The sequence below is a fragment of the Propithecus coquereli genome, unplaced genomic scaffold (genome assembly GCF_000956105.1).
Source record: "Propithecus coquereli isolate 6110/MARCELLA unplaced genomic scaffold, Pcoq_1.0 Scaffold491, whole genome shotgun sequence".
In the NCBI taxonomy this organism is placed as follows: domain Eukaryota; kingdom Metazoa; phylum Chordata; class Mammalia; order Primates; family Indriidae; genus Propithecus; species Propithecus coquereli.
In genome coordinates this window covers 1772692-1800504 of record NW_012150741.1, presented here as the reverse complement: position 1 = coordinate 1800504, position 27813 = coordinate 1772692, and the positions used below count along the sequence as shown (strand labels likewise).

Sequence of the window (27813 nt, the reverse complement as noted above, 5' to 3'; positions counted from 1 at the left end):
AGGAAAGAGGGTTTTAAAATGCATGACTGTAACTCCTAGGGCCTCCAACTAAGAAGGCACAGCTGGAGAAAGAGCAGGTGTGGCCCGTCTCTCCCGGATCCATCTAGCCTTTGACGGCTGGCAGAATACCCTCCACCAGCTCCTCTGCAAGAGTCCACTGGGCTTGGTCTTCAGCTTAGTCTCTTTCCACTGTGAAACCACCAGGACATATGACATTAACCCTTCCTACCAGAGAGGGATGATTTAAAAAGAACAGAAGCTAGTTAGAATGGGATGGCAAAATGGAAAGAAAAAAGGAATTTGTTTTATTTTACTTTTTTTAGTCTGGTCAAGTGAAGCAGTGGGAGTGGAGAAGGAACAAAGGAATCTATAACTGGTTGTGACCAATTAGTTGTACTTTTTTTTCTTTGAGACAGAGTCTCGTTCTGTTGCCCAGGCTAGAGTTCCATGGCGTCAGTCTAGCTCACAGCAACCTCAGACTCCTAGGCTCAGGCGATCCTCTTGCCTCCGCCTCCAGAGTAGCTGGGACTACAGGCGCTTGCCATCATGCTCAGCTAATTTTTTATTTCTATTTTTAGTTGCCCAGCTAATTTTTCTATTTTTGGTAGAGATGGGGTCTCGCTCTTGCTCAGGCTGGTCTCGAACATCCTGATCTCAAGTGACCCTCCCACTTCGGCCTCCCAGAGTGCTAGGATTACGGGTGTGAGCCACCATGCCCAGCCCAATTTGTTGTAAACACTACGGCACTTGGACCAGCCAGAAAAAAGGAATTAAGAGAGGAATACAGAGGGGATATAGAAAGGCTAGAGCGAGAGGCTCTTGGATATTTGTAGGGCAAGATTTATTTAGTTCTTTCTTATCCGCCTTTGGGCCTAACGAAATAGTACGCATCTATACCAAGCCCCACCCTCCCACCTCACATCAGAACACTTACAGTTGGCTAAAAAGACAAAATAAACCTAATTCAGGTCAACCCACACAGCTCACAATCATGGGAACCACAGATAATGCAACTGCTCTTTCTTCATCCCAGTCCCAGGGTTGAGGGGTGGGGCTGGAGCCAAGGAGGAAGGAATCGACTGAAGGCTCAGATACTAGGAGCCTGTAATATTTTTAATATGGAGAAACTCCTTTCCTATCAAATACCTTAATAGCACTATCAGCAAAGAGCTGGCTGCCTTCTCTCTCCTGTGTCCCATTTAGGGGAGCTAAAATGACCAGGAACAGGAAGGTACAAGCATAAGTATCCAACTATCTACCAATGGGAACATCAGATCTTAGGTTGAGAGTTGACAGTCTTCCAACTGAAAGGCTGGCTGAGAAAGGGATTCCTAAAAAAAGCGTTTCTCTTCAGAAACTTCTAAAAAAGAAGATCTAGTAAATGAAGAAATGAAGAAAAAATAAGTTATTTCGACCCTTTCATATACTTCTCCTACCCTGATGTGAATTAATTGATTCTTAAACCAGACTGTGGCCAGGCACGGTGGCTCACGTCTGTAATCCTAGCACTCTGGGAGGATCACTTGAGCTCAGGAGTTCGAGACCAGCCTGAGCAAGAGCGAGACCCCGTCTCTACTAAAAATAGAAAAAATTAGCCGGGCGTGGTGGCTGGTGCCTATAGTCCCAGCTCCTCGGGAGGCTGAGGCAGGAGGATCACCTGAGCCTAGGAGTTTGAGGTTGCTGTGAGCTAGGCTGATGCCATGGCACTCACCCGGGATGAGACTCTGTCTCAAAAAAAAAAAAAAACAAAAAACCCCACAACAAACCAGACTGTGGTTTAAGGTCTCTGGAAAGTATAATACTGAGGATGTTCAGCCCTATACATTTGAACTGAACTATCTTCTTTTCTTTACATCCAGCTACAACTTTTACGCTAATACTGTCAGCCAACAATACAGTGGCAGCCGAAAGGACTATTATTATGGACGAAGTCTAATATTGGCTCCATCATGACAGGTCCACTGGTGAAAAGGCCACAGGCACATTAGCTCCCTACACACCTTTCTTCAGGAGATTCCAAACTTGCCCCCATGTAAAGAGAGTTCCTGGGTATCCATTCAGTCTAACCTTAATCTAAGCTTGGGAGGTGGGTGTTAGACTCAAAGGAGCAGGAGAACAGGAGAGGAACAACAATATATTCAAACAAAGCAAAAAACAAAAAAAACGAGGCAAAGCAAAACAAAACTTAAGAAAAGGGAGGAACAAGAAATGCAGAACAATTGGAAAACAGGATTATTGTCTGTAAAATGGTTAAGGTTTAATAGCTTTTCTACATTAAAAAAATAAAAGGGTACATTGCCTGGCTTTAGAGTGGGATTTTTGTCTTTTCTTCCCTTGGGTCAAAAGATCAAAGGGAAAAACCAAAAGGAAAAGATAACCATGGTTGGTTAAAGTGGATGCCACGTGCTCTCTTGTGGTCATTTTAGCAAATCATGCATCATAATAGACTATCACTCACTGCCCATAGAAGGAGATGAAACAGCAGCAGCAGCAGAAGTGCGGGGGGAAGATTTGACTGGTACAACTGCTGCATAGGATGAGCTAGGACCAAGTTTTACGTCATGGTGTTGACCCAAGTTCTGTCGCCTTACGACTCCCTGAAAAGAGGCTCCAGTCTGGAATGTGTTAATTACGTCGATCTGCAAAGAATCAGAGAGTGAGACAGCTTTGCTCCACAGTCAGAGAGAGGCGTAGATAGAGGAAGGGAGGGTCTGGGAAGGTTCGGGAAGGGGGGTGGAAGTAGCTGGGAAGAGGGTATAGGAGACAGAAAGCAAGAGAGAGATTCCCTCATACACAAAGCAATGGTGAGGAGAAGGGGGAGAAACGTTAATTGCACATCACACTTCATTTAGGGAACAATTTGCCATGGAGTCCCAACACCCAGCCAGAATCCAGTTTTCTCTTCCCCTTTAACCTTGGGTGGGTGTTTAAGCTGTATAGGTGTCCAAGAATATTTAAAATTTAAAAGGATGTCCCTCCCACTCCGTCACTCCTAACAGCTAGACAGTGACTAGCAGCTTATTCATGGTTTTGACCTGTACTCTTAAAAATGATGTGTACAATTTAAGATACTAAAGGCAAAGTACATATCACTGAATTTCAAGGCTCAGGAACCTCTAAAACAACTAAACTGACTACCTATTTTTGTAGATTTCCCATGAAAACACCTCATGTGTTTAAAGAAAAAACAGGGCCAGTGTAGTGGCCGGTACATAGTGGCCATGAAGGAAAGGCCCCTGGACCGCGAGTTGCTAGGCTCATCCTCTTCTGGGTATTTCTCTGAGATACCCTTTCCCTTGGCTGAAGTGGACAGGGCCTTGAGAATGGAGCTCAAGAATCCAGTGGCCAGGCCCATTGAGAGAATGCTGCTCGCTACATTGATGCATTGGACATCCTGAAATGTCTGGCAGAAACGCCAACAGTAACTCAGACTGAGGGAGGAGGAAGAAGAGTTTTTGGTTGGTGGTGGTGGTGGTGCAGAGCAGCTGCAGGTCTAGGCCTGTGTAAGCAGACTCTGGTTTTCAGTGTGCTACTCCTCAGAGACAGGGGCAGTTAATGCCATTCACTTCCCAGCAGTGGTCCTGATCTGGGGCCTCAATCAAATTTACCATCCTTATCCCTGACCCCTAAGTAACAAGGAACGAGTCAAAAGGAATTCCCTTTACCCTTCATGGATCTGGTAGAATAATCTTAGAAATATCCACCTGCCTAATGCCAAGGGTCAATCTACCAGGAATGTAGGAAAGGTGCTGATTCCATTAATCTGACTTCATTTCCCCAGAAGATGAGAAAGCAGGCCCCTTGTGAGGGAGACAGTTGTTCTTATTTATAAAGCTTCCTAAGAAGCCATGAAATGTTTAGGGTTAATTTCTGGAGCCATGTCCAAGTGTGAGCTAAAATGCCACCCCTTCCTCACATTATGCAGTTTTCAGTTCCAGGGAACTGAGGAGTCTGAAGCTGCAAGGGAAGGGTCTACCCTTGGGAGGGTTCCAGCTCCACTGAGGAAGGGGCTGTGGAGACACATCCTTTAATGCTTATGAGGGTTACAAGGTCCCAACCTCCATAATGAACTTGGACCCAAGATTCTACCCTTTAAGCTTCCTAAACGGCTTTATGGTGCTTTTAGCTCCCCAAAACCTAAAGGGAAAAGGAGAAGGGAAGAACAGTCTAGAACCAGGGAAAGGGGAAATCCCATCCAGAATTGGACCACAGCTTGGCAACACCTCCCACTCCTAAGCGTTGCAATGAGAACGACGAGGATCAACACTGCGAGGGCAGGGGATTGTGTCAGAACCCTGCCGAGGCTGGGGAGTGGATGCCAGGCGCGGACCTCGGGTATCTGGGACGCACATCAGCTCGGTTAACCTCGTCTGCTTACAGAGTCGGGCGCACACTGGAATGGCGTGAATTTGGTCATCGTGGCGTCTTTACTAGATCTCCTTTGGTGCTTAAGTTTGGGCTTTAGTGCTGTTCTGGCCCGGCTGCCTCATGCTCCAGCAGGGACGGGTAGCATCCCTAAAGCTATGTAGGCAGTGAAACCAACAGGGAGGCGCATCGACAAAGGGTGGCAAGTGGTAGCGGAGGGGAAGGAAGACCCATGAATCTCAGCCCTACGGGACAGAAGACTGGCAAGGAGTGAGGAGGTTCTGGAATGAGGGAATCCTGGCTGGGAAAAAAATTACACAGTGGAAGAGGAGGCAGGTGATCCTGAAGGGAAGAAAAGCAAAGACAGGTTATTTTGAAACGAGCAGACCCGGAGAGAAGCACTGGGGGCCTTAGAGACGGGAGCCCAAGGCGCCAGGTTCTACGGGCACTTGATGACTCGCAGCCTGGAGGAGGGGGCAGGGAGTGGGCGTGGAACTCTGGATGCCACGGGGCACTTTGTACAGGTCCTGCTGGCATTTTCCCGTCTGGGAGGAGGAACTCGAGAGAGGGCGAAGGAACCCAGTGTTCCCCTACCTAGCCCTTCTTTTCCGTCTGCTGTCCTGCCCCTGGGAGATAAATTCCTGCTGGGGATGTAGTTTAGAATATTAATTTTGTCTGTCTTCCCGTGCACTGAGGTGGGGTTAACTGGGGAACTTGCTAAACTATCTGCGAGGTGAATTTTAGAGTAAAACTATTTTTGGGGTCTCCAGCCCATCAACAGAGAGAAATAGGCTTGCTCCCTGGAGACTACCCCTGAGATCTTGGAATTTATAGTTTGTTGAGATGGGGAATCTGGGGAGCAACACAACAAAGGTGTGTGGGATGAGGGCGGGGAGAGACAGCATCATCCACGCCTAGATCGGCCCATTCACGCCGGAGAAGGTAGTTACAACTGGTGCATGGAAAATGGAAAAAACAAAAAGTTACTGCAGGGCTGTAGGTAGGGGATTTAAGAGCAGCAGCTTCTATCCCATTTCAGAAATTGCAAGAAGGGAAGAGGTTTGAAGAAATTATAGCTTCTTCCTTGTCAGGAAGCAAGTTTGAATCCTGCAAAAGATACTCAGGCCTCGAGACACTGTTATTTGTATACACTGAGCCATCGGATTCCCCACGATGGCCTTAAGCTTTGAGTGGGGGAGATGAAAGGGGGTGAGTTTCTTTTACAGAGATCCCTCCAGATAACATCTGTTTCCATGAGGGCAGTGTGAGGAGTTCACATTTAGGGTCTGCTGGGCATGTTGGCATGGAGACGTTGCCTAACGCCTTCCTTCTGAAGGGCAGGGAAAGGCTCTGAGCATTTGCTCTCCGCGGTGGGGGCAGGTCTGCTGCAAGGAACCTTAGGTGGGAAGCTTGCCCCCCCGATGGAGGGTGGGACGGTGGGCTTTAGAGCCAACGCAAAGCTAAAGGGCTGTGCTAAAGTGTGCCGTGGCCTAGCTTCTTTGACTACTCTCCTCTCAGAGAAACCTCTGCCCCTTGGTGTCCTGAAGCCAGGGAGCCCGGGCTGCCCATTCCATGAGTCGTGAACCTTCGGAAGGGCAGGGAGGCTGGCCACCAAGAACTGCTGCCCTCCTAACGCTTCCCCGGGGGAGGAGAGGCCTCTCTCAGAGTACCTGAGTCTGGATACGGTTCAGGCCTCGGAACCACAGGATCTGGCCTCGGCGCAGCTCCATCTCTGCGTGGTCGATCTCGTCCAGGCCCTCGGCGTCCCTGGTGATCTCCTCTTTGGCGGTGCCATGCCCAGCCTCCTTCAGGAACTTCAGGGATTGGGTAGGTATCGCAGAGATGACCTGAGAAGAGGTGCAGCGAAGGGGGAGACACCAGACTCAGGGTGAGAAGAGTTGTTAGTCAACTCACACGGCTCAGGCCTGTGGTCGGTTACTCTCTGCCCTGTAGCCCTGCCCACCAGGAGAGCAGTGAGGGGACGCAAGGATGCTCCAAGTGCCACCAGCTGCCAGGCTCTCAGGGAGGTTTTCCGTACTTATGGACACACAAAAGAGAGCTTGTATTCTGCCTAGTTATATATTTCATTTTCCTCTTTCTGTCTCACTTCTTCCTTTCCATTTTGCTACCTGCCTTTTATGGGAAACATAACTGTAATGCATGGCACGTAGTAGGAAAAGACAGAGACCAGCACGTGGGGGAGACAAGTCTGAGGAGAAGAGGCCACACTGCATGTGCAGGGCGAGGGAGACAGGGTGCCGGAAGCGAGCGACTCCCTTCTTGGTTACCACAAGCAATGCAGTGCCTGTGTTATAAAAATACAGTGAGAGGATACTATTTTTTTTTTTTTTGAGACAGTCTCACTCTGTTGCCCGGGCTAGAGTGCTGTGGTGTCAACCTAGCTCACAGCAACCTCAAACTCCTGGGCTCAAGCGATCCTTCTGCCTCAGCCTCCCAAGTAGCTGGGACTACAGGTACGCGCCACCATGCCTGGCTAATTTTTTCTATATATTTTTAGTTGTCCAGCTAATTTCTTTCTATTTTTAGTAGAGACGGTGTCTTGCTCTTGCTCAGGCTGGTCTCGAACTCCTGACCTCGAGCGATCCTTCTGCCTCGGCCTCCCAGAGTGCTAGGATTATAGGCGTGAGCCACCGCGCCTGGCGGAGAGGATACTATCAATGAAAGTTTTCTTGTGCTTGGGCTGCGGAAGTGGGTGCTACAGGCCATGGAAGAAGGGACACACGAGTATTTCTTTTTTTTTTTTTTTTTGAGACAGATTCTCACTCTGTCACCCCGGCTAGAGTGCAGTATTGTCATCATAGCTCACAGCAACCTCAAACTCCTGGGCTCAAGGGATCCTCCTGCCTCAGACTGCAGAATAGCTGGGACTACAGCCACGAGCCGCTACACCCGGCTAAGTTTCCTACTTTTGTAGAGACAGGGTCCTGTTCTTGCTCAGGCTGGTCTCAAACTCCTGACCTCAAGCGATCCTCCCGCCTCGGCCCCTCAAAGTGCTAGGATTACAGGCACGAGGCATAGCGCCCAGCCCACACATGAGTATTATCAGAAGGCATGGAGCAGCAGGTTGGGGTTGAAATTCAAAATAAATCCTTGATGAGCTCAGAACCTGTCAGTTTTCCTTTACAAACAAGATGAGGAGTAGGCAGGGCTCAGACGGGAAAGAGGGCCCGCATGGGCAGTCCGTCATGGAGCCAGGCGGTTAAAAATGGGAACAATGTCAAAGCTCTGCTTTTGGATGTTGGAAGGCGCTGCTGCGATACAGAAGGAAGGCCGTGATCAGCATCGAGGCCACACGGCCACATGCGAGACCGGACCCAGAGGAGAGTTTCCAACAAGAGGTGAAACAGCCAAGCTTCACCCACGTACAAAGCTGCCTTAGGAACCCACTGGTAAATAAACTTCAGCAAACAGAACGGGGTGGAGGGAATTGGGTTAGAAATTACCCAGGGCTCACGTAGGAGGTGTGAACAAACAAGGCAGGTCTGGGGGGAAGGCCTGCAGCTCCGGAAAGGGCTCTTGGAGCCAGTCAGGGCAAAGCCCCCGTTACCCAGGGGCTGCGCACTCGGGGCTTATTCACAGAAATCTGGGGTCTGCAAAGAGAAGTACGACCCAGGCCGGAGCTGAGGATGGGGGGAGTGTGAAGCGGTATTAGGGAGGAGTGAAACTCTGACTAGACCTGATGATATTATATACATAATACTCACAGCTACATTTATTGAATACTCGCAAGGTACCAGATAGACACTGTTCTAAGTCTTTAGCATATAGGAACCAATTTACTGATTAATAACAATTAACGATGACCTGTTATCCTAAGTTGAGGACACAGAAGCACAGAGAGGTTAAGTAACTGGCCCGAGGTGACTCAGCTTGTAAAAAGGAGAGCCAGATTCAAATCAAACAGTCATCCCCAGAGTCCACGCTCAGAACCGTGTGCTCCACTGCGTCTCTCGAGATCTCGCGACCCTGAATTCATCTCAGGTGAGCGTCAGGCATTCCACCCCGAGAAAGCCACGGTGAGAAACAGAAGAGGCTGGGGAGCCCTGAGTATGTCCACACAGCAGCGCACAGACAGGCCGCTGCTTCACTGGAATAAGGACTTGTGCTTTGTAAACTCTTCTCCTTCTAAGACACTTCAGTGTTTTCTTTTTGTAGCAAAACTTCTTTGAAAAGTTCCACCTGTGTCAGAGAAGCTAAGGGATTTGCCTGCCCCCGGGCACGGTTAGAGAAGAAACCTGAAACCCCTGAAGCGGTGGGCACTGGCCATTCCCCTGCAGGGTCCTGCGGGGGGAAGGGGGAGAGGACGAAGGGGGGGCGGGGGCGGAGCGTCTCCACAGCTGCTCGCTCCATCTCATGCAGAGGGGCCTGCAGGCTGTGCGGAGCAGGGGAAGGCGTGCCGGTACTCACCTGGCCCCACAGAAGTTCTCCAATCCCGATGAACAGACACCACAACCACTGGGCCAGGCTGAGCTTCGTACAACTGAAGGGTTTACCCCCAAACTCCACGATGAGAATCTAGGACAGAGAAAGGGGCAGCCTGCCATCAGGGAGGTGACTAACAGGTAGTTAGTCCTCCGGCCAAGGACACCAAAGCCACATAATCCCCCTGCCCCAGGATTCTTGGGGTGCAAGTCCTGATTTGCTTGCTGGGGAAGGGGAAAGAAGAAATCTAGGAGAGGCAGACACAAACAGTCTTTTAGAGCACTCTGATGAGACAGACGCAGTGACTATGACGTAAGATGTGGGGGAGCTGGGGGCTTCTGGTGACAAAAGCCAGTGGGTGACAAAGAGAAGACACAGCGATGGAGAAGAGGAATTGAGGATGGGGCACATAAGGGACATACCCCGCTGAGGGATGAGGCAGGAGCTCGTTTGTTACACGGCGAGCTCGGAAGCTCTCGGATCCAGAGATGTTTTAGCGTACCTCTGGCTAGGGCAAGGGGAAGGGGCTCGATCCGTTTACCACCAGAGGAGCCGAGCCCTTGACCTCGGTTCCACAGGAGGAGCCCACGCTGGGCCGTGCAACTACATGTGCGCCACCCCTCACCTCTCTTTCCCTGTAGCACTGTGCAGCATTTTCTCCCACGAGCCCCTTCAGAACTACGGCGAAGGGACAGGGAGCCCATACTACACGCACCCACACGTTTCACGTATGCTGGCAGGAGGCACGGAGAGGGGTAGGAGAGAGTGACCCTTCTCTTGGCCACTTTGTGAAATTTCTGTGTATTTAGATGGACAATGAAAAGATTCTGCAAGTCTTGTCTGCAGTCCACATACTGCCTCGCTCTGGAACACCTGGCGCACTGGGCTGCAACTCTAGAGCAACGCACAGATGGAAGCTAATTGGGAACCCCAAAGTGCTCAACCCACGGCCTCAGTCCCCATTTCTCCCTCGCTCCTTTCCCTGGGTGCTTAGGGAACTGTGGCTCCCAGCTTGTGGCCTTTGCCATCCCAGATCTGCTACCCCAGCTCCGGATAGAATCTCACCTGGCTGACGAACGTGCCCACGACTACAGAGCAGAAGATGAGGTTGCGGTAAATGCCCGCGAAGACATTCTTCTCCCCGTGGATCTTGCGGGAGTTGATTTCGTTGAAGAGCTGCATCAGCACGAAGGTGTTGAAGACGATGGTGTAGTGCTGTGTGGGTGGTGAGTGGAGAGGCGCCTTCCTCCCGCTGTCAATGTCAAAGAACTTCTCACCTAGTAGGGAGAGGAGAAGCACTGGAGGGTAAGTGTGGTCCGAACTGGGAGTCAGAACGCGCCGGTGTGGCCACACTGGGTGTCTATTCTAATTGGTCACTATCTGAGCTATACTTGTTATTAAATATTTTAAACGTTAGGCCTGGTCTCAACCCATCTGACCCTCTCTGTTTGCTCCATTGGTCCTTGCTTTCGTGCAGGGTAGCACGGTGGTAGGACCGTGTGCACTGGAGTCAGAGAGACACAGGTTTGCATTTCAGTGCCACTATTTACTCATCATGGAACCTGAGCTTCATTTTTGTCATCTGCAAAAATATGAATAATAAGGTCACCGCTGTGAAATTCTTAAGAGGAGTACAGTAAATAGCATAATGCACCATGTAGCAGGAACACGGAAGCACTCAGTAGGTGAAGCTGCTATTTTGCCTGGTCTGAGCTGCCTTCTTTCCTCGGGCCATTCTCTGCCCCCATCTCCATCCGGCACCCCAGCTGCTGCCCCACCCCACCCCAATCCCACCCTGGCTCACCAGCAAAGACAAGGATGAAGATGACAACGAGCTGATAGACTGCATGGCCCAGGATGTTCTTCATCATAGTACGTGAGATCAGAGGCTTATTCCGGCCATAGGGGCGACGATTCAACAGAGACTCGGTAGGGGGCTCCGTGGCCAGGGCCAGTGAAGCGAAAGTGTCCATGATTAGATTGACCCACAGCATCTGCACGGCTTTCAGTGGGGAGTCCTGGCGGGCAGAAGAGCCAGTCCTTTGAGCTTTCCTCAGAAACCACCCCCACCTCCGCGTCAGCCCCACCTTTGCCCTGTAGATGGCCTGGACTCTGCTGTCCACCTAGACTTTGAATCTGGCCACTTATTAGCTGAATGACCTTGAGAAAGTTACTTAACCTCTCTGAGCCTTGGGTCCTCATCTGTAAAACAGGGATGACAATATCTACCTTGCAAGGTTGTTTTCTAAGAGTAGAGACAGTACACACAAGTGCTCATCACAGTGGCCGACACCAAGTGCTAAATTAGCGGCAGGTAAGTTATCACCGTTCCACATAAGCAGATGGAGACAGTGGACCTAGGAGAGCTAACTCCTGCCCCAGCGTTGCCAGGGAAACCTTGCCCTCACTCCTCGGCAGGCACACTGGACCCGCCGCCCCATGTTCCTTGGCCCCTGCCTCATCCTTCCCCTCTCAGCTCGCCACACCCCTCACCTGAGTGATACAGGCTCCGGTGAAGGCCACAATCACGGCCACCACATTGACGGTGAGCTGGAACTGCAGGAACTTGGAGATGCTGTCATAGACATTTCGCCCCCACATCACCGCCTTCACGATGCTGGTGAAGTTGTCATCTGTCAGGATGATGTCTGAGGCCTCCTTTGCCACGTCTGTGCCTGCGATACCCTGCGGTAGGACGGGGAAGGCAAGCAGTGAGACGGGACGAGGCGGAGCTTGTCTGCGTTCTGAACCCTGGTCTCTAAGAAGCTTCAGAAGTAGGTATGCGTATCAGAGGGCGCGCTCGCCACACAAAAGAAAACGAAGAGAAAATGGGTCTCTGTCACTCTACAGAAGAGGGCTGGGGTCTGATGCCACCGCCTTACTCCTGCACCGGGACTGGGAATTACAGTCATCTCTGATCCTCCCCTCCTGCAGCCTCTATCTTGGAGACTAAATGAAAGGTAGTTAACTAACCCTATCTGTTCTACCTCCAAATTCTTAAATTTCTGCTTAAGAATGAATTAAATTCTTCAATTTCCATTGCTAGTATCTCATTTAAGTCCTCGTCTCCCTCGCGCCTTTGAGAACTCGACATCTTGCTCTAGGAGTAGTTGTCTGGCAGCACAGCTCAGAGATTTTGTCTCTGTTCAAAATCCTGTCCAAGTGGATCCACTGAAGGTTTCCGGATAGAAACCAATGGTTGAAAGCCATGCTTTCGAAATAGTGAGCTTTCTAAACCTGGTAGTCAGTGCCCTCAGCAAGTGAACTCTGATTCGTTCTCCAACCTGCTCTTCTGTAATCTTTTTGCTCACAATCTACTGGTTTATTCACAATCCCCTGAATCTCTTCTAGAGTTTACACTTCTATTTACATCATTTCCCTAAGCCTGAAATAGCCTCTTTCCCATCTATTTAAATCTTATCTATCTTTAGGGCTCCATCCAATTAAATCGAAATTGCTCTGCAAAGATATCCCTGACATCCCAGCCCATATTTCTAGTTCACATCTTGCAACTCCACAGAGGAGCTTATTCTTTAATTTGGTGTGTACTTAGTCGGTAGACTATTTGTTCTCTTTACCTGGTAGCATTATTTTCCTATTCAGATTGCAACAGATGAGCATCTGTTAGATAGACTATGTCATTCAAGTTCCCATCAAATAGTTCCCTGGGTAGGTGTGATAGAGTGGCGAGGGGAAGTTTCTTAATAAGTTGACATTTGAGTAGAGATCTCGGTGAAGAGAGAGTGTCTTTGAGGGTATATGACTGCAGAGAGTTCCAGGGAGAGGGAACAGCGAGTGCAAAGAATCAAGGAAGAGAAAGGAAGCCAGTGTGGCTGAAGCAGTTTGAGCAAGAAGAGAGTGGTAGGAGATAGTCAAAAGACTAGTGGAGATAAGAAAAACCAAGTTCCCTAATACATCCATACAATGCCACACGATGCACTGTAAAACAAAAGGAGCAATATTGCTGTATAATTACTAATACGGAATAATAATCTCCGTTTTTTTTTTTTTTTTTTTTTGAGACAGAGTTTTGCTCTCTTGCTGGGGCTAGAGTGCCATGGCATCAGCCTAGCTCGCAGCAACTTCAAACTCCCGGGCTCAAGCAATCCTCTTATCTCAGCCTCCTGAGTAGCTCAGACTACAGGCGCTCACCACCACGCCCAGCTAATTTTTTCTATTTTTAGTAGAGATGGGGTCTTGCTGTTGCTCAGGCTGGTCTCGAACTCCTGACCTCAAGCGATCCTCCCACCTCGGCCACCCAGAGTGCTAGGATTACAGATGTGAGCCATCGCACCCAGCTGATATATTACTTCTTAAGAATCCTTCCACTGCTTAAAAATCACCAACAGTCCAATCTATATGGGAGGCTTTAAATCATAAGCTACTTAAGTGAGAGGATACAATCTGGCAGCTTTTAAACCTCTCCGAACATCAGAATCAACTGGTGTACCTGTTAAACACACACACATTTCTGGTCCTCACCTCAAACCTTTCTGAATCAAGATAGCCAACGTGGTTTCAAAGTTTCCAAATCATTCTGACGCTCAGCCTCACAAGTGAAAAGCAGAGTACTGAACAGTGCTGGCCACAGAGTGCACGTCTCATATGGAAGATGAATTTTCTATAGTTTGCCTAGGCAGACAATATCACCATGTTTGTGGGCAAATTTAAGTTGGTCTTGGGCCTGGCACGGTGGCTCATGTCTGTATTCCTAACACTCTGGGAGGCTGAGGTGGGAGGATTGCTTGAGGTCAGGAGTTCAAGATTAGTCTGAGCAAGAGCGAGACCCTGTCTCTACTAAAAATAGAAAAAAAATTAGCCAGTCAACTAAAAATAGAAAAAATAGGCCAGGTGTGGTGGCACACGCCTGTAGTCCCAGCTACTCGGGAGGCCGAGGCAAGAGGATCGCTTGAGCCCAGGAATTTGAGGTTGCTGTGAGCTAGGCTGACGCCACGGCACTCTAGCCCAGAGCGACAGAGTAAGATTCTGTCTCAAAAAAACAAAAGAAAAAGTTGGTCTTGCTTTTCCTGGGTAATGGTCCTTCATAACGTCCCTGTCGCTGTTATCTACTCTTCACACTTGATAGGTCCGCCATTACACACGCTGTTACTGGCCAGGCGGGGGGAGAGACACGGAGCTGTCAGAAGCCTGTCCTGGCCTCCTGACGCAGAGGGCAGCTTGCAGTGAGAGGAAGACATTGTGCTGAGCTTACCATGGCAAAACCAACGTCTGCTTTCTTCAGAGCGGGCCCATCATTTGTGCCATCCCCAGTGACAGCCACCACCTGTCGCTGTTCCCCAATAGTGCTGTCGATGATGCCTGGGAGAAACAGACACGCACCACAGTGAGCACACGTGTGCCACTGGGGCCATTTGGCAAGCACTGTTTTCTGTGAAAAGTGCTTCTCTGGTCTCCCCACCCCACTCCGGGCAATCCCCCATCCCTTCTACTTTCTTCTTTCCTTCCTTCCTGCTGATGCTAGAGGTTCTAGAGCAACTACCCAAGGGCAGCGAGTGGTTCCACCGGTAGCACTCTGAGCTACGCAGGTCTGTCCTCATCTTGCCCTAAGCAACTCCTATGTGGTGGGAAAAGCACCAGATGGATTTGAAGGCAGAGACCCGAGGGTCACACTATACCCCTTCTACCTACCTGCCAGTCATTTGGGGAAGTGACTTGTCTTCTCAGCTTCAAACTTCCTTATTTACAAAATGGGGAGAGTTTTAGCTGCCCTGCCTGGTTCAAAGTACTATTGGCAAACGACACGATAATGTTTAAAAATAAGTTCATTATGTGTCGTACTCACCAAGGGCTGGGAGGTTTGCTGGACTGCATTCTCCCACTAGCCTGGCTGCTCTCCTAGGACCTCCCTACCACAACAGGAGAGTTGCTCGGGCTGATGGCTCTTACCTGTGCTCACCCCGGCCCGCCTGCTCCCATCTCAGGGACCCACTGGGGAGCCAGTCTCACCTTTCACCAGTGTGTGCTTATCAGTGGGGGACGATCGCGCCAGGACCCGAAGCTTAGGCCAGATCTTGTCCAGCTTTTCTTGCTCTACCTGCCGACACCAGACCACACCCGGATCAGTCAAACTCAGAACCACTAACCGGGAAAGTCTTACTTTTCCACACACTCTGAGCTACTGGGAGATCTGACACTCCACAGCCCCATCGGGGAGTCTCATCCCGGCCTCCAGGGGACATGAAACAGCCAACTCAGCCTCCGAATTTACTGATGGCGATCATTCGGGCCCTTCTTCTCTTCTTTTTCCTCCCAATTCCCTACCTGGGAGCCAAGCCCCTATTCTTATACCCTTAACGGGAGGTGGGCTAGGGTTGTTAGCTGTTGGCTCAGGTGGCTAAAGTGGTGCTTCTGAGGTTTCAGGTTTGATTTCTATGCAGACCAGGAAAGCTGTGGTCTGCTCCATACCCAGACATGTCCTCTGTTAGCCACCGTTAGCTACAGGGCAGTGACATAGGAGGGGTGAGGTAGGGGGCAATCATCACAAAATCATCCGGTGACTGAAAAAGCAGAAAGACTTGAAAAGTTAGTGACACTGTCTCAAAAGATAGCTTGTGAATGGAGACATTAATAATAAGAAGAAAGACAACTCCTCATTTTACCATCTGAGCAGCTTTGGTGCAAAGGGATGTTTCGCTGTGAACAGATTCGAGTTTAGAAACCGCCCACCGTCTCCCACACGCCCCGGATGCCGCACGCTGGAAACGGCCCTCCCTTGTCAAGTGGGGGCCTGGTTCCTCCCACCCAGGACCCACCTCGCCCTTCTCATTGCGGATGAGTCGGTTGAATTCTTTGCCTTCTAAGCACATGAAGTCATCTGTAGCTGTCAGAATGCCACATTTGGTGGCGATGGCCCGGGCTGTGTTGATGTTGTCACCTGTCACCATTCTGACAGTAATGCCAGCTCGTTTGCATCTGGCAATAGCATCCGGTACCTATGGAGAGTGAAGAAAGAGGAAAGGCACAGACGGGGGTGGTGATCCTTGCAAGCTGCCCAGTGCCATGGGCACAGGCTCAGTCTGGTCATTTTTACGTAGCCAGGTGATACCTCACTTCTGTCCATGCCATAGTAGTCGCATTTGAACTTGCCTCATTGTACCATGAGTTGAAGGGGAAATTTGCTTCAAGAGACTCGTGTAAAAACTTGCTCCTCAGCAGGGCCTGGATAGCATTTTGAGACCTGACCACTGCTTTCCTTTCTCATAGAAGCTGTTACCACTCTGCCCACCTGGCCCATGCTCCAAACACATCAGCTCTTTGTAGTTTCCCAAATGCATGACACCTTCTCATGCCTCTGGGCCTCAAGAGTTGATAACCCATCTGTCTGATGCAGAAACTTTTCCAATCCCCTCAGTGTCTAGAATAGCGCTCAGCACTATTTAGTGCTCACACTAAAGAATGTGTTGATTGAAAGAAGGCAGCTAAAGACAAAGTTGGTGTCCCGGTGAATTCCGCCACCCAACTATTGTTAAGTACCGAATAATAATCCCAAAAGAACCTTTGTTTCTCGCCGCTCTAGACAGCATGAACTCTAGGAAGGCTATAGTCTATCAGTTTGGCACAACCCAGCAGTTCTGGGAAGCAGGAAGCAGAGAAACCTCTAGCCCTGTCAGTGAGATGCAGTCAGGTAACTTGCCTGGGGTCACAATTAGAAAAGGAACTAGTACCCCACTTCCTGTGACTCCTGGGTGGCTTCCGATTAGGTCCCACTGGGCCTACGCGTAGCCAGAGGCCACAGGAAGACTGCCATTTGTGTGTTCTTGCTCTTTCTCCAAGCAAAGCCTCACCTCTGGGCGCACAGGGTCCTCAATGCCCACCACGGCGATACAGGTCAGTTGCGTGAGGATCTCACTCTCGTTGTCCCACGAGGGCTCTGCGTCATCGAAATCCCGGTAAGCTATGCAGATGGTCCGCAGTCCCTCACAGGCCATGGGCTCAATGACAGTGCGCACCATGTCCTCTCGGTCTTTATTCTTGAATGGTATCGCTTCCCCTTTCTGGTCCAGGATTCGATTACACCTGGAGAGGCGCACGGTCAGAAAGCAGTGTCTGCGTTCCCTCTCGACACGTTTCTACGATCATTTACGGACATTTGGCAATCTGCTTTATTCCTAAAGACACTGTTCCATGGGCAAACCTCTCCTTTGTCCATCTCTCAGCTGAGGCCCTCTTTCCAAGGTGGGATGGCGGTGATGGAGTAAGGTCTGGGTAGGCAGAGAGTATGATGCTCCCACGTCATCTGTTCTTACCCATGTGTGAGTACAATGCTGAGTCATTTGTAGATCACCTGCTCTTTTGAATTTCTATTTTTTTTTCTTTTAGACAGAGTCTCACTCTGTCACCCTGGCTAGAGTGCAGTGGCGTCAGCCTAGCTCACAGGAACCTCAAACTCCTGGGCTCAAGAGATCCTCCTGCCTCAGCCTCCCAAGTAGCTGGGACTATAGGTGTGAGCCACCATGCCCGGCTAATTTTTCTATTTTTAGTAGAGACAGGGTCTCACTCTTGCTTAGGCTGGTCTTGTACTCCTGAACTTAAGTGATCCACCAGCCTCAGCTTCCCAGAGTGCTAGGATTATAGGCGTGAGCCACCACGCCCGGCCTCTTTTGAATTTCTTGAAGGTAGAGAGACTTTTTCAATCCCTAGTATCTAGAATAGTGCTCAGTGCCTGGTGAAGGAGGGTGCTGAACAAGAATGTGTTGATTAAGAGAAGATGGCTAAAGCCAAGTTGGTTAATTCAGCCCTACGGGCTCTATCCCCAGGCAGGGTAAACTTTTAATTTTAATGATCTATGGATAATCTGACCACTTTTTAAGTTATGCAACTTCCTCTAATCAGAATTGGGAACAGAAAGGAAAGGAGAATATGGAACTAACATTTCCAGTACTTGCTATGTACAAGGCATTTCACATATATTTAATCACTTGATCACAGTGAGGTGGGCAGTAGTATTGTCACTAGGTGAGTATTATTTAATACTATCTCTGTTCAGATGGGGAAATGGAAGTTTAGACAGTCTAAGTCTGAATCCTGGCTGTGCCACTGTTAGACGTGTCACCTTGAGCAAGTAACTTAACTTCCTTTTACTTCTGTTTTCTCACCTCTAAAACAGGGATAATACTATTAAATAGTATTCTCCTCACCGAGTCGATGACATAAAATGAGCCACCTAAAGTACTTCAATCCAGTGCTCAGATATTAGTTATGTCATTACCTGGTGGGAGGCCTTGCCCATCGTTTACATGGGCTTCAGCGTGGGATGTCACCCGGACCTTCCCGAGAGGAGGATCTTGAAGGGAAGGGGGGGAAGGTGCTCACTTGCGCAAGATGATCTCGGAGGCGCCCTTGCTGTACATGCGGAAGCCGCCGCTGGGGTTCTTAACGACCGTGCTCATGGACTTGCGCACCGAGTTGAAGGTGTACACCTTGTAGAACTTCTCCTCAGGCACCTCGTTACGCACGGCCTGGTAGTCCTGCTTCAGGTCTGTGACAAAGCCCAGCAGAGCACACTCGGTCTTGTTGCCCACCTGCCTCGGCAGGCCTCCTTCCTTTTCTGGAGGCTGAGAGAAAAAACACACAGGACTATTGAATAAGATGCCTTGACCAGGGACAGAACTTAGGAAGGAAAGAATTAACTTACAAAACTTTCTCATATAGACCCAGATCCCATGCGGGAAACAACATTTTTTTTTTCTTTAATTTAAAAAATTTTTATTTTTAGAGATGGGGTCTTGCTCTGTTGCCCAGGCTAGAGTGCAGTGGTGCAATCATAGCACACTGTAACCTTGAACTCCTGAGCTTGAGTTTGAGTAGCTGGATTTTAAGTGCATGCCATCCCTCCTGGCTAATTGTTTTCATTTTTAAGAATGGGGTCTTGCTATGTTGCTCCGGCTGGCCCCAAACTCCTGGGCTCAAGTGATCCCCCCATTTCATCCTCCTGAGTTGCTGGGATTACAGGCATGAGCCACTGTGCCCAGCTGTTTTTTGTTTTTTTCAAGGGTAGGCAGACAGCAGTCAGTGGTGACCATGATCCCCAAGCCATCCAGGCCTTAGGGGTTTGTAGTTTGTGATATTGCTGGTCTCTCACCCTGTGTGAGTCTCACACTAATACCCTCTCCTTGTTTCTGCAAAGTGAGCAATTTATTCCAGATAAGCCCAATTCTACTACCAGCAGGAGGTCCCTCCTTGGAGACAGTGCCTGTTCCTGGCCGCGGATTTCTACAGGTCTTCACCCCCTGCCCTCCCTCTACTCCCGTGGATTACTCCCCAGTCTCACCCAAGTGTGTTCCCTTGGGAGTGAGAAATGGGATGCGGGGTGGCAATTCATGCAGACTAAACACTAGGGGGTTTGTCTCCGAGAAAATTAATGCTCCCCTCCAACCGCCCATTCTAAGTGCCCGGGCAAAGGAAAAGCTCACCAGAATCTTGGAGGTATAGGCACTGTTGATAGAAATGCCATTGACAATGAAGTCCAAGACCTTGGGCAGGACCACGTCAGGGCTCGGGATCTCACGGTAGTGGGTGCCCCCAATGTAAGCTTGTACCACAGTCATGCGGTTCATGGTCAACGTGCCCGTCTTATCAGAGCAAATGGCCGTGGCGTTGCCCATCGTCTCACAAGCATCCAGGTGTCGTACTAGGTTATTGTCCTTCATCATTTTCTACAAAGGAGAAAAGACTTGAGAGGGGACCAACTGGGCTCTCCCAATTATAGGTCAAAGTCATTTCCTAGCCAACATCTCTCTGCATTTCATTCTGCAGTCCCACACCAAAATGCAAGACACGATTTTTGTGAAACTCTTAAGATTCTACTGGGTAATTTACATGTTGATGCATCTGATTGAGATGGTTCTTCCACAGTGTCAGGGACTCCTGCTCTTGTGAGGCACCACCCAAAGTCCACAGGGGATAGAATGGCCTGTCCTTTCACTGAAGGTTACACGGTACCCTCCCCTCCCATCTCTGTTCTAAAGGAAGAGATAGGGTCGTTCCAGCCTCACCTTCACAGAATAGGCCAGTGAGATGGTGACAGCCAGTGGCAGCCCCTCTGGCACAGCCACCACCAGCACAGTGACGCCAATGATGAAGAACTTGACAAAGTACTGGATGTAGATGGGAGTACACTCAGGTAGCCACGGTCTGCGTTGTATCACGAAGTTGTCAATCACGAAGTACAGAATCAGGATGAGGACGGTGACAGCAGACATGAGCAGACCTGTCCAGGGAAACAAATCACGTGAACCCAGGCTGGAGCGCATTCTTAGGGTCCTGGCCAGAGAGGGACTGGTGTAAGTTGTAGCCTTCGTTACCAATTTTTAAAACCACCATCTCCAGGAAGACGTATTAAAACCCCCTACCCATTCTTTGCTGATTGTGCATTATAGCTTAGGGGACAGACGCTGGTCTTGCACTCCAAAGACACAGGTTCTCAGCACTGCACTAGACCCGTGGCTTTGGGTAAGTTGTTGACCCTCTCTGGGTCTGTTTCCTAGACCAAATTCCTCATCCATAAATAAGGGGATTGGTCTGTTTTCTGAAACAGCATTCTATGATTCTAACCCAAAGCTACCCTCTTCCCACAATTCACAATGTAGTGTTATACTAGTCCATTTCCTAGTAGTTTATCAATTTTGACTTCTCCCCTACTGGCTTGTGAATGTTGGACAATTCCCAGTTTGTTTTCAGTGATGCCCCTACGGTGCTAGCAATAAGCTACATGATGAACCCTTAGAACAGGGCTTCCTAACCTTTTCCTTGTCACGGCACACGTAGAAGATGACGATCATAGCAAACGGTTGCACGGTGCCTGCCGTGGGCCAGGCAATCACTGCACAACCCTGGGAGTAGATGACTATCATCATCCTCTTTTTAAAGATGGGAAAACTAAGGCACAGAGCCGTTTCTGGGATGGCATATTGGTACAGTGACTGACCATTCTGATTTGCCTGAGACTGAACCGTTTCCTGGGATGTGGGACTTTGCTAAAATTGAGAAAATCTCAAGCAAACTGGGAGAGTTGTTTACCCTAAACATTAAGGTAAACGGAAGAATCTGTTCAAGGTCAAAAAACAACTGGCTTAGGGGCTCCAGTTGCTCTGGGAGCTTCAGGTAACAGTGAGGGCTGAAGGGATCAGTACCTGGGCACACCTGTCCCTATCTGTGGCAAGTATTTGGAGGAAAACTCTGCTTTAAACCACAGTCTGGTTTTGGTCTTCACTTTTCCTAAGGGCCTAATGACTCTGGGGCCTCAGAACAAGGCTAGAGATGATGCTATCAAGGAAAACAGATCCTTCTGTATTTTGCCTGATTAGGGTCAGGACTAAGATGGGGAAGCAAGACACTCAGGGTGCAAAATTCAAGCAGGGACTCACTCTCCGGAGGATGCAAGGCACCTCACTTGCCTTGCCCTAGTCTTGGCCTGACCTGATACAGAAAATTAAAACAACCAGAGCAAACTAGTGACCAACCTTCAGGTAGCTTATGCTGTCTAAGAGGAACAAGGCAGGGATTCGGGGAATAGGAGGGTTAGGTGGGGTCTGTTTAATATTTCAAACCTGTGTGCCAGGCTCGATAACCTCATTCTGCACCTGCAATTCGTCTCACCGGTGCATAGTTTATACGCGAGAGATTCATAGTAGTTAAAATTAGCCAGGTACTGGAATGGAACAAAGAGGCTAGACCAACACAGCCCAATAGATCTTTCTGCGATGCTTAAAACATTTTCTATTTGCACCGTTCGATACGATAATGTGGTTAATATACTGAGGAACTGAATTTTTAACTTTATTTAATTTTAATTAATTTCAATTGCAACAGTCGCATGTGGTGAGTGGCTCCTGCCATCGGCAGCACAGATCCTTGCTATCCAACGTGTGCTTAACGGGTCAGCGGCGTGGCATCGTGTGGGGGCTTGTTAGAAATGCAGAATTTCAGGCTCCACCCCAGACCTCCTGAGCTGCATCTGCACCGTCACAAGAACCCACGTGAGCTGGGCACCCAGAAATGTACTGATTGTGACTGACGAACAGAAGGGTGGGGTCAGAAAATTATCTTGAGGGATATGTCCACTGAAGGAGCAATCTTCCTTTTGTCCCCTCCTCCCATTCCCCTGGCCCCTCCATTGAAAGAAGGTGGTGGGAGAGGAGAAGGCAGAGGTACGTGATGGAGAAGCCACTCCCTCATACACAGAGTGCATTAGCGACCTTTCCTCTGGAGCGAGCCTGTCTAACCACTGTCTTCCTTTTTTCCTCCGGTCTTTATTTGGTATTATTGCTCTGTGCTTGGCCAGATGCTACCACTATGCCAGGGAACCGCCTTCAGCAAACTGCAGACTTCTCTGCCCTTAAGCCAAAACCTGAGACCGGTAAGCAGTTATTAAAGTCTTCCTTCTTCAAACGTAAATCTCCCTTGTGATATATGCTCTTTATTTCCCATTTGTTTGGGTATGAGAGACCTCAGGCTCCTTAACCCTTACACACAGGGAAAACCTCTCTCTATGGAGTGGACAAACAGTGGCAGAGATGGGGACACAGCTACCTAGACCCAACTAGCCACTCTGCAGTTTCGGCTTCTTTCTGCCAGTCCTGGTTGCTGCAGAAAGAAGGGGATCAAAGTAGTGAGGCCCCAGAATGACACCGAGGAGCAACGCCACTCACCGGCTTTCCCAATCTGCACGGCCAGGCGGGTCAGCTTGCCCTGCAGCACCGACTTCTCCTTTTTAGGCACCTTGATTGCCTTCTTCTCCTTCTCCTCATTGTCAAGTCCCTCCTGGCTGTTGAGTGGCTGGATTTCCAGGGCCACTCCGTCCTGGGTCTTTGCTAGGGTGCACACACAAATAGGACAGGTGAGCAGGAAAGGTGCTGGCACTGAGTGGCAGGCGGTGGAAACCAAAAGACCCTTCTGTCTTCGTGCTGGAATATACCTGGGAGCCCCTGACATCAGTTCCTGCCACTCCCACCCCCTACCAGACAGGGAACTTACCTTCAACCCTCTAATAGGGCCTTTGGGATAATATTCTAACAACTGCGGATGAGACAAGGGTGCTTTTAGGCTATGGAGTTCCTCTTCAGTAGCAGCTTCCTGGCATCACCTCAGAGCCCCAAGCCAGGTTTATTCCAGCAAGGGGATTAATCATGTCATTAAGTGCTATTACCAACAAACATCCTTCCTGGAATTCAGTTCTTAAAATAGTGAAATCTTTACTGCAGAAAGGGGCAGAAGGAAAAGGTTGGCAGATGTTTCTAGAGCATAAGCTTACTCTGTTAAACGGTTTCTCTCTCTCTGTCTCTCTAGAGTATCAGAAAAGAAACACAGACCCCCAGACCCAGGGTATTTTCCAGAGCCTTCTTGTATCAGTTGAAGGACAGAGGAAGGAAAGCCCTTTTCTTCCCTGCCTGACAATGGTAGGGAGGTACGGAGTAGGACTTGGGGTTAAGTGTTTTGGGGGAGAGGGATGAAGGTGATGTGAGGGACCCCCCCCAAAATAAGAGAAAGCAGGGATAAAGACAGACATAAAAATCCATTTTGTTTTTAAAAGAAGAGTTAAAGAGACCTAAAGTTAAAGAATTATTTCTGTTTGGCCCTGGTTCTCTGCTGTGATGACTTTATTTCTAAAGATTACTATGATGTGCGTTAGTTACGAAGGGGAAAAAAAGCTTCCAGGAGCCGTCCCAAGAGAGCAGTTCTTGCTGGTTCCCGACACCCCTCTGCCCACGCCCCTGCAGAGCTCAGCCCCTCGCTTAGAATGCCCTTCCTGAGAGCCTGTCTCTGCTGTCGGACTCACAAACAGGACAGAGACGGGATGTAAACACAGCCACCAGAAAGAGAAACACACATCGGATCAGGAGGAAGAAAACATTGTGGAGAGAACAAAGAAAGAGGTGGGGACAGAGGTCCGGACAAAGGGCTCTCTCCAAGCACCCCTGGGAAGACCAGCAGAGAAGGAATCCAGACCAGAAGAGGACATCGATGAGGAAGCTCCAAGAGGAGGGTGCAGGGACTGCCCACCCAACTCCCTCCGCCATAAGGACCCTGAAGTCTTCCAACCCAGAAACCGAGGACCATTGGTGTTTAAACCCAGCTGAGGGCAATGAAACAAAGAGCTCAGCACCCTGGGAAGAGCAGACCAATCCCACACAACCCCCAAGAGAAACCTTGACATGAGGTTCTATGAGCCAACAGCAGAGGGTGCTGTTGTCCCATTTTAGATTGGGATTGGGACCTTGCGACCACCCCTCAAATCTCTGCACCTTCCTCAGGATGAGGGATCTGAGCCACAGTAGCAGATAACAGATTTATGGAGCAGAAAAGGGAGAAGGCAGATGGCCTGGAAAGGTCTGGTTTGAGCGTGGGCAGGTAGAGATGGTAAATGAGTGGGTGGAGAGGTTACCTTTGTTGCGATTTTCAGGGACTCCTTGTTTTTTACCTGTTTGAACAAGAAAGAAAAAAGTGGGGTGGGAACCCAGAGTGGCTATTAAGAGATCAGATATCCAATTTGTTGGTCCTGCTCAGTGCCCAGAAGGGCCGCAGCAAAGGGGCTGCGTTGCAGGGAAGGGAAATGTAAAGGAAACTCACATCTCTGCTTTCATTCATTCTTGCTAGAGGCTCTAATGAATCCTGGGGATGCTGACCAAAACACTCACGTAGGTGAGTGCATGCTCACCCCTGAGCTGCTTTCTCTTGGAGCATGGTTGCTGCTGGGAGGGTGCTCTTGGTCTGAGTCACATTGCTTGGAAAATGGGATGGGGATTTGGAAGTGAGAGGTTAGAACTGTTTCTGCCCAATGGCAAAGGCCCCGAAGGTGTCTCCATGTTCCTTCAGCAGCACCAGGCAACCTTCCTCCTTATTCCTCTGCAGGTAGCTGCAAAAATGAAGTCTAATTTCCTTTTCATAAACTGTCCTCCGCTAAACAGCTCAAGATGATCCTTTAGACAAGTGGTGGCAATCTTTCTCTCTCCCAAGGGAAGAAGGAATGCTTAGGGAAAGGTGTAGATTTGGTTTGAGTATCTTTGCCTCCTCCTCCTTCTGTCATTCCTTCCTTCAGGAACAAGTGAATGGCAAAGACCGGACTAGCTTCAGGGTAGACACTACCTCTCTGTTCCCACTCTCCCAGCCGCGTCTCTCTGGCACCGAGAGCCCATGGTTTCATCAGGAATCCATTTTATTCTTCTGGCCAGTTTCCCCCTAGTCGTGATGGTTCATTTAATCTCCCATCTTTGAGGGAAAACGTAGGGGGAGGAGGCGTACACACAGGGCATTTGGGGCTGGAGCACCCAGCCAGCTCATTTTGGGCAGGCTTTATAACTCATCCCTTCACAACTGACCAATAGACACAAAAGTTGAGGCTCAAATTCAACCTGATTTGGGAGCCTAGACCCAGGTTCTGGTTTTCATCAGGGCTCCCTGGAGAGCCAGGGATTATATGTTTATCTCGGCAAGGAGTATGGATATCTGGATATCTGCTTTCTTCATTCCAGCAGATTCTTCCCACCAGGCTTTCCATCCAGATCTGCTCCCTTGCTTCCTTGTTTGTCCATTGGGATCAGAGGAAAGAGAGTCTCATTCTGGGTGTCCCTTACCTTTCTTCTTCTTCTCTTCCTCATGGTCCTCATGGGCCCCCAAGAGAGTAAAGATGATTCCAGTCTGGGAGTTGACACCCACAGCAGTCACTACCATCCGGCCAGAACCTTCCATGACATGGGTTCCTATATAGGAAAGGAGGGAATAGAAAGTAGTGTTTTTTTAAAAAAAAAAAAAATACCTAGCCATGACTTCGTGTGAAACACAAACTTAGAAGAAAAAATAATCCCCTACTCCATGGATAATGACATACTTAGCATAGTGTGAAAAGGTTGAGAGCTGGCCCATTTAAAACAGACCAAGCGGATTGGTAGCAAGGAGGAAAATGTGTCTAACCGTTTTAAGGTAAGCCCTCCTTCTGTCCCCTCTCCCCACAACCAACAGACCCCCTCCAAGGACCCTCCAGTACTCGTTTCATAGAAAACCTCATTTAGGTTGCCTGATATCCCTGTATTCCTCCCAATAATACTCTATTGCCCCAGCTGAACGCAAGGGAAGGAGATGGGATAGAGCCAGAAGAGAAAGCACGGTCTGGATCCTGTGGGCTGGCTGTCTGGGGAGGGGTAGAATGGGAGCTCGGGTAGCCAGAGGCTATACCTGAGAGCAACATGGGGTCTTTGTCCAGCGACTTCTTGACATGGTCTGATTCCCCTGTCAGAGAGCTCTCATCAATCTTCAGGTCGTTCCCCTGGATCAGGATCCCATCTGCAGGCAGCAGGTCACCTAGTGCACAAAGGGAAGGGGGAACAGTGAAGGAGGGTGGGTAAGAGCCTGGCCAAGGGTGGGGACCTCCAACTTCTTCCATTCCATCTCAGGGCTGCTCCCACGGGCTCTACCAGGGAGAATCTGGAGAGCATTTACAAGACAACTTCAGCTCTCTACCACCCAGGACAAGATTCCTTTCCAGGTATTATAAATTCAAACTGTTATCAATACCCAAACATGGGTATTGTTTCCATGGCCTGAATGTTATACACTTTTAACCTTAAGACACGCAGGGTACAAGTGTGACAATCTTTTAGGTGAGTCTCAGCTACCGCTGTCTCTGAAATTCCTTCCCACAACCTCCTAGCTAACACAGTTTGGGGTCTTTTTGGGTTTTCAGCAATCCTCAGCCCTCTCATGCCAAAGGATCTCCCCCTCAAGTGTGGGGCGGTGGTGGCGGTGGCGTAAGTACCAGAAAGGTGGAGCTCTCACCATACTTGATCTGGGCGATATCGCCCACCACAATCTCAGCCACAGGGAGCTGGATGAGTTGACCATTTCGGATAATGGAGAATTTTTGCTCCTGTTCGATGCGGCTCTGCAGCCCCCGGAATTGCTTCTCTTTGCTCCAGTCATTAAAGGCAGTCACCAACACCACGACGATCACCGAGAACAGGATGGCTGCCCCCTCAATCCAGCCGGCTTCTGCCTCCTTTTCATCTTCTGGGGTACTTGCAATTTGACCACACACTATCCCAGGGAAGGGAGAGAAACAGTCACCGAGGGGCTTTTTTGACATTCAGAAATAAGGGTAGTCCTTCCACAATCCCCCTCCAAAATGGCAAGTCAGGGAAAGAGAATAATAGAAAACAAAATTCCTGAGTAGGAAAGCACATCCGAGGACAGCAGGATTGAGTGTTGTCTCATCACCAGTATAACTATTTACGTTAATCCAAAAGAAGCAAATGACCACAGAGAACAAAATATGTCAATGCCAATTGTAGGCAAGTCACATGTAAACTCACACTTGTGATTCCCAACATGGTCAGGCTCCCACCGCTATTTCCCACAAGGCCAGACCGTTGGCAGGGGCCCTCTGAGATGCAGGGCTTTGTTGCTTGGGTAACGGCAGAGCATCCGTGACACTCTGAACAGGATTTGATGGGAGAAGGGGAAAAAGTCCTCTGGAATAAGGACGGGTTGGAAGAATGGCTTACTAGCTACTAGTTAGTTTCCTGCGGAGAGCCCACTCTAGATAACGGGGGGAAAAGTTTTAAGCTATAACTTGCCAACCCCCAATACTGAGTGCTTTTTGGTGGCGATGGAAAGAACCCGGATCAGAGAACCCGGACCCTGATCTGTTTAGGACGCTCACCTTCACTTTCTTCGCCAGCGGGGCGATAGAAGGACAGGACCAGGGAGATGATGGCTGCGATCTCCAGGATGATGAGTGTGACATCTTGAAGGGCTTCCCACACTAATTCTAAGAAGGTCTTGGGCTTTTTGGGGGGTATCACGTTATGTCCAAACACCTGCCTACGTCTCTCCAGATCTGCAGGGTTCCCAGACAGACCTGAAAAGGAGATAGGGGTGGGTAATGAACGAGGGAAAAACGGGGAATGATAAAAGAAGGCAGTTAAAAGCCCTATTTTAAAAAAAGAACTCTTGCTTCCTCATGCGCCCAAGTCTGAGAGCCAGGTAGGGTGG

General features: G+C 49.3%; 1 protein-coding gene across 1 annotated transcript in view; it reads right to left on the bottom strand.

The window, feature by feature from the left end:
- Positions 1 to 27813, bottom strand: part of ATP2B4 (ATPase, Ca++ transporting, plasma membrane 4) — a 92424-nt gene that overhangs the window by 8248 nt on the left and 56363 nt on the right. Inside the window, exons 3-20 of the mRNA XM_012655939.1 lie at positions 27482 to 27679; positions 26599 to 26856; positions 25999 to 26124; positions 25401 to 25526; positions 24212 to 24247; positions 22479 to 22640; positions 19824 to 20038; positions 19242 to 19484; positions 18142 to 18383; positions 16614 to 16845; positions 15582 to 15761; positions 14776 to 14863; positions 14021 to 14127; positions 11302 to 11493; positions 10613 to 10826; positions 9874 to 10085; positions 8794 to 8901; positions 6036 to 6212 (exon numbers count right to left, since the gene is read on the bottom strand). Of these exons, the coding sequence (XP_012511393.1) occupies positions 6036 to 6212; positions 8794 to 8901; positions 9874 to 10085; positions 10613 to 10826; positions 11302 to 11493; positions 14021 to 14127; positions 14776 to 14863; positions 15582 to 15761; positions 16614 to 16845; positions 18142 to 18383; positions 19242 to 19484; positions 19824 to 20038; positions 22479 to 22640; positions 24212 to 24247; positions 25401 to 25526; positions 25999 to 26124; positions 26599 to 26856; positions 27482 to 27679 (3116 nt within the window). The remainder of the gene's footprint in view (positions 1 to 6035; positions 6213 to 8793; positions 8902 to 9873; positions 10086 to 10612; positions 10827 to 11301; positions 11494 to 14020; positions 14128 to 14775; positions 14864 to 15581; positions 15762 to 16613; positions 16846 to 18141; positions 18384 to 19241; positions 19485 to 19823; positions 20039 to 22478; positions 22641 to 24211; positions 24248 to 25400; positions 25527 to 25998; positions 26125 to 26598; positions 26857 to 27481; positions 27680 to 27813) is intronic.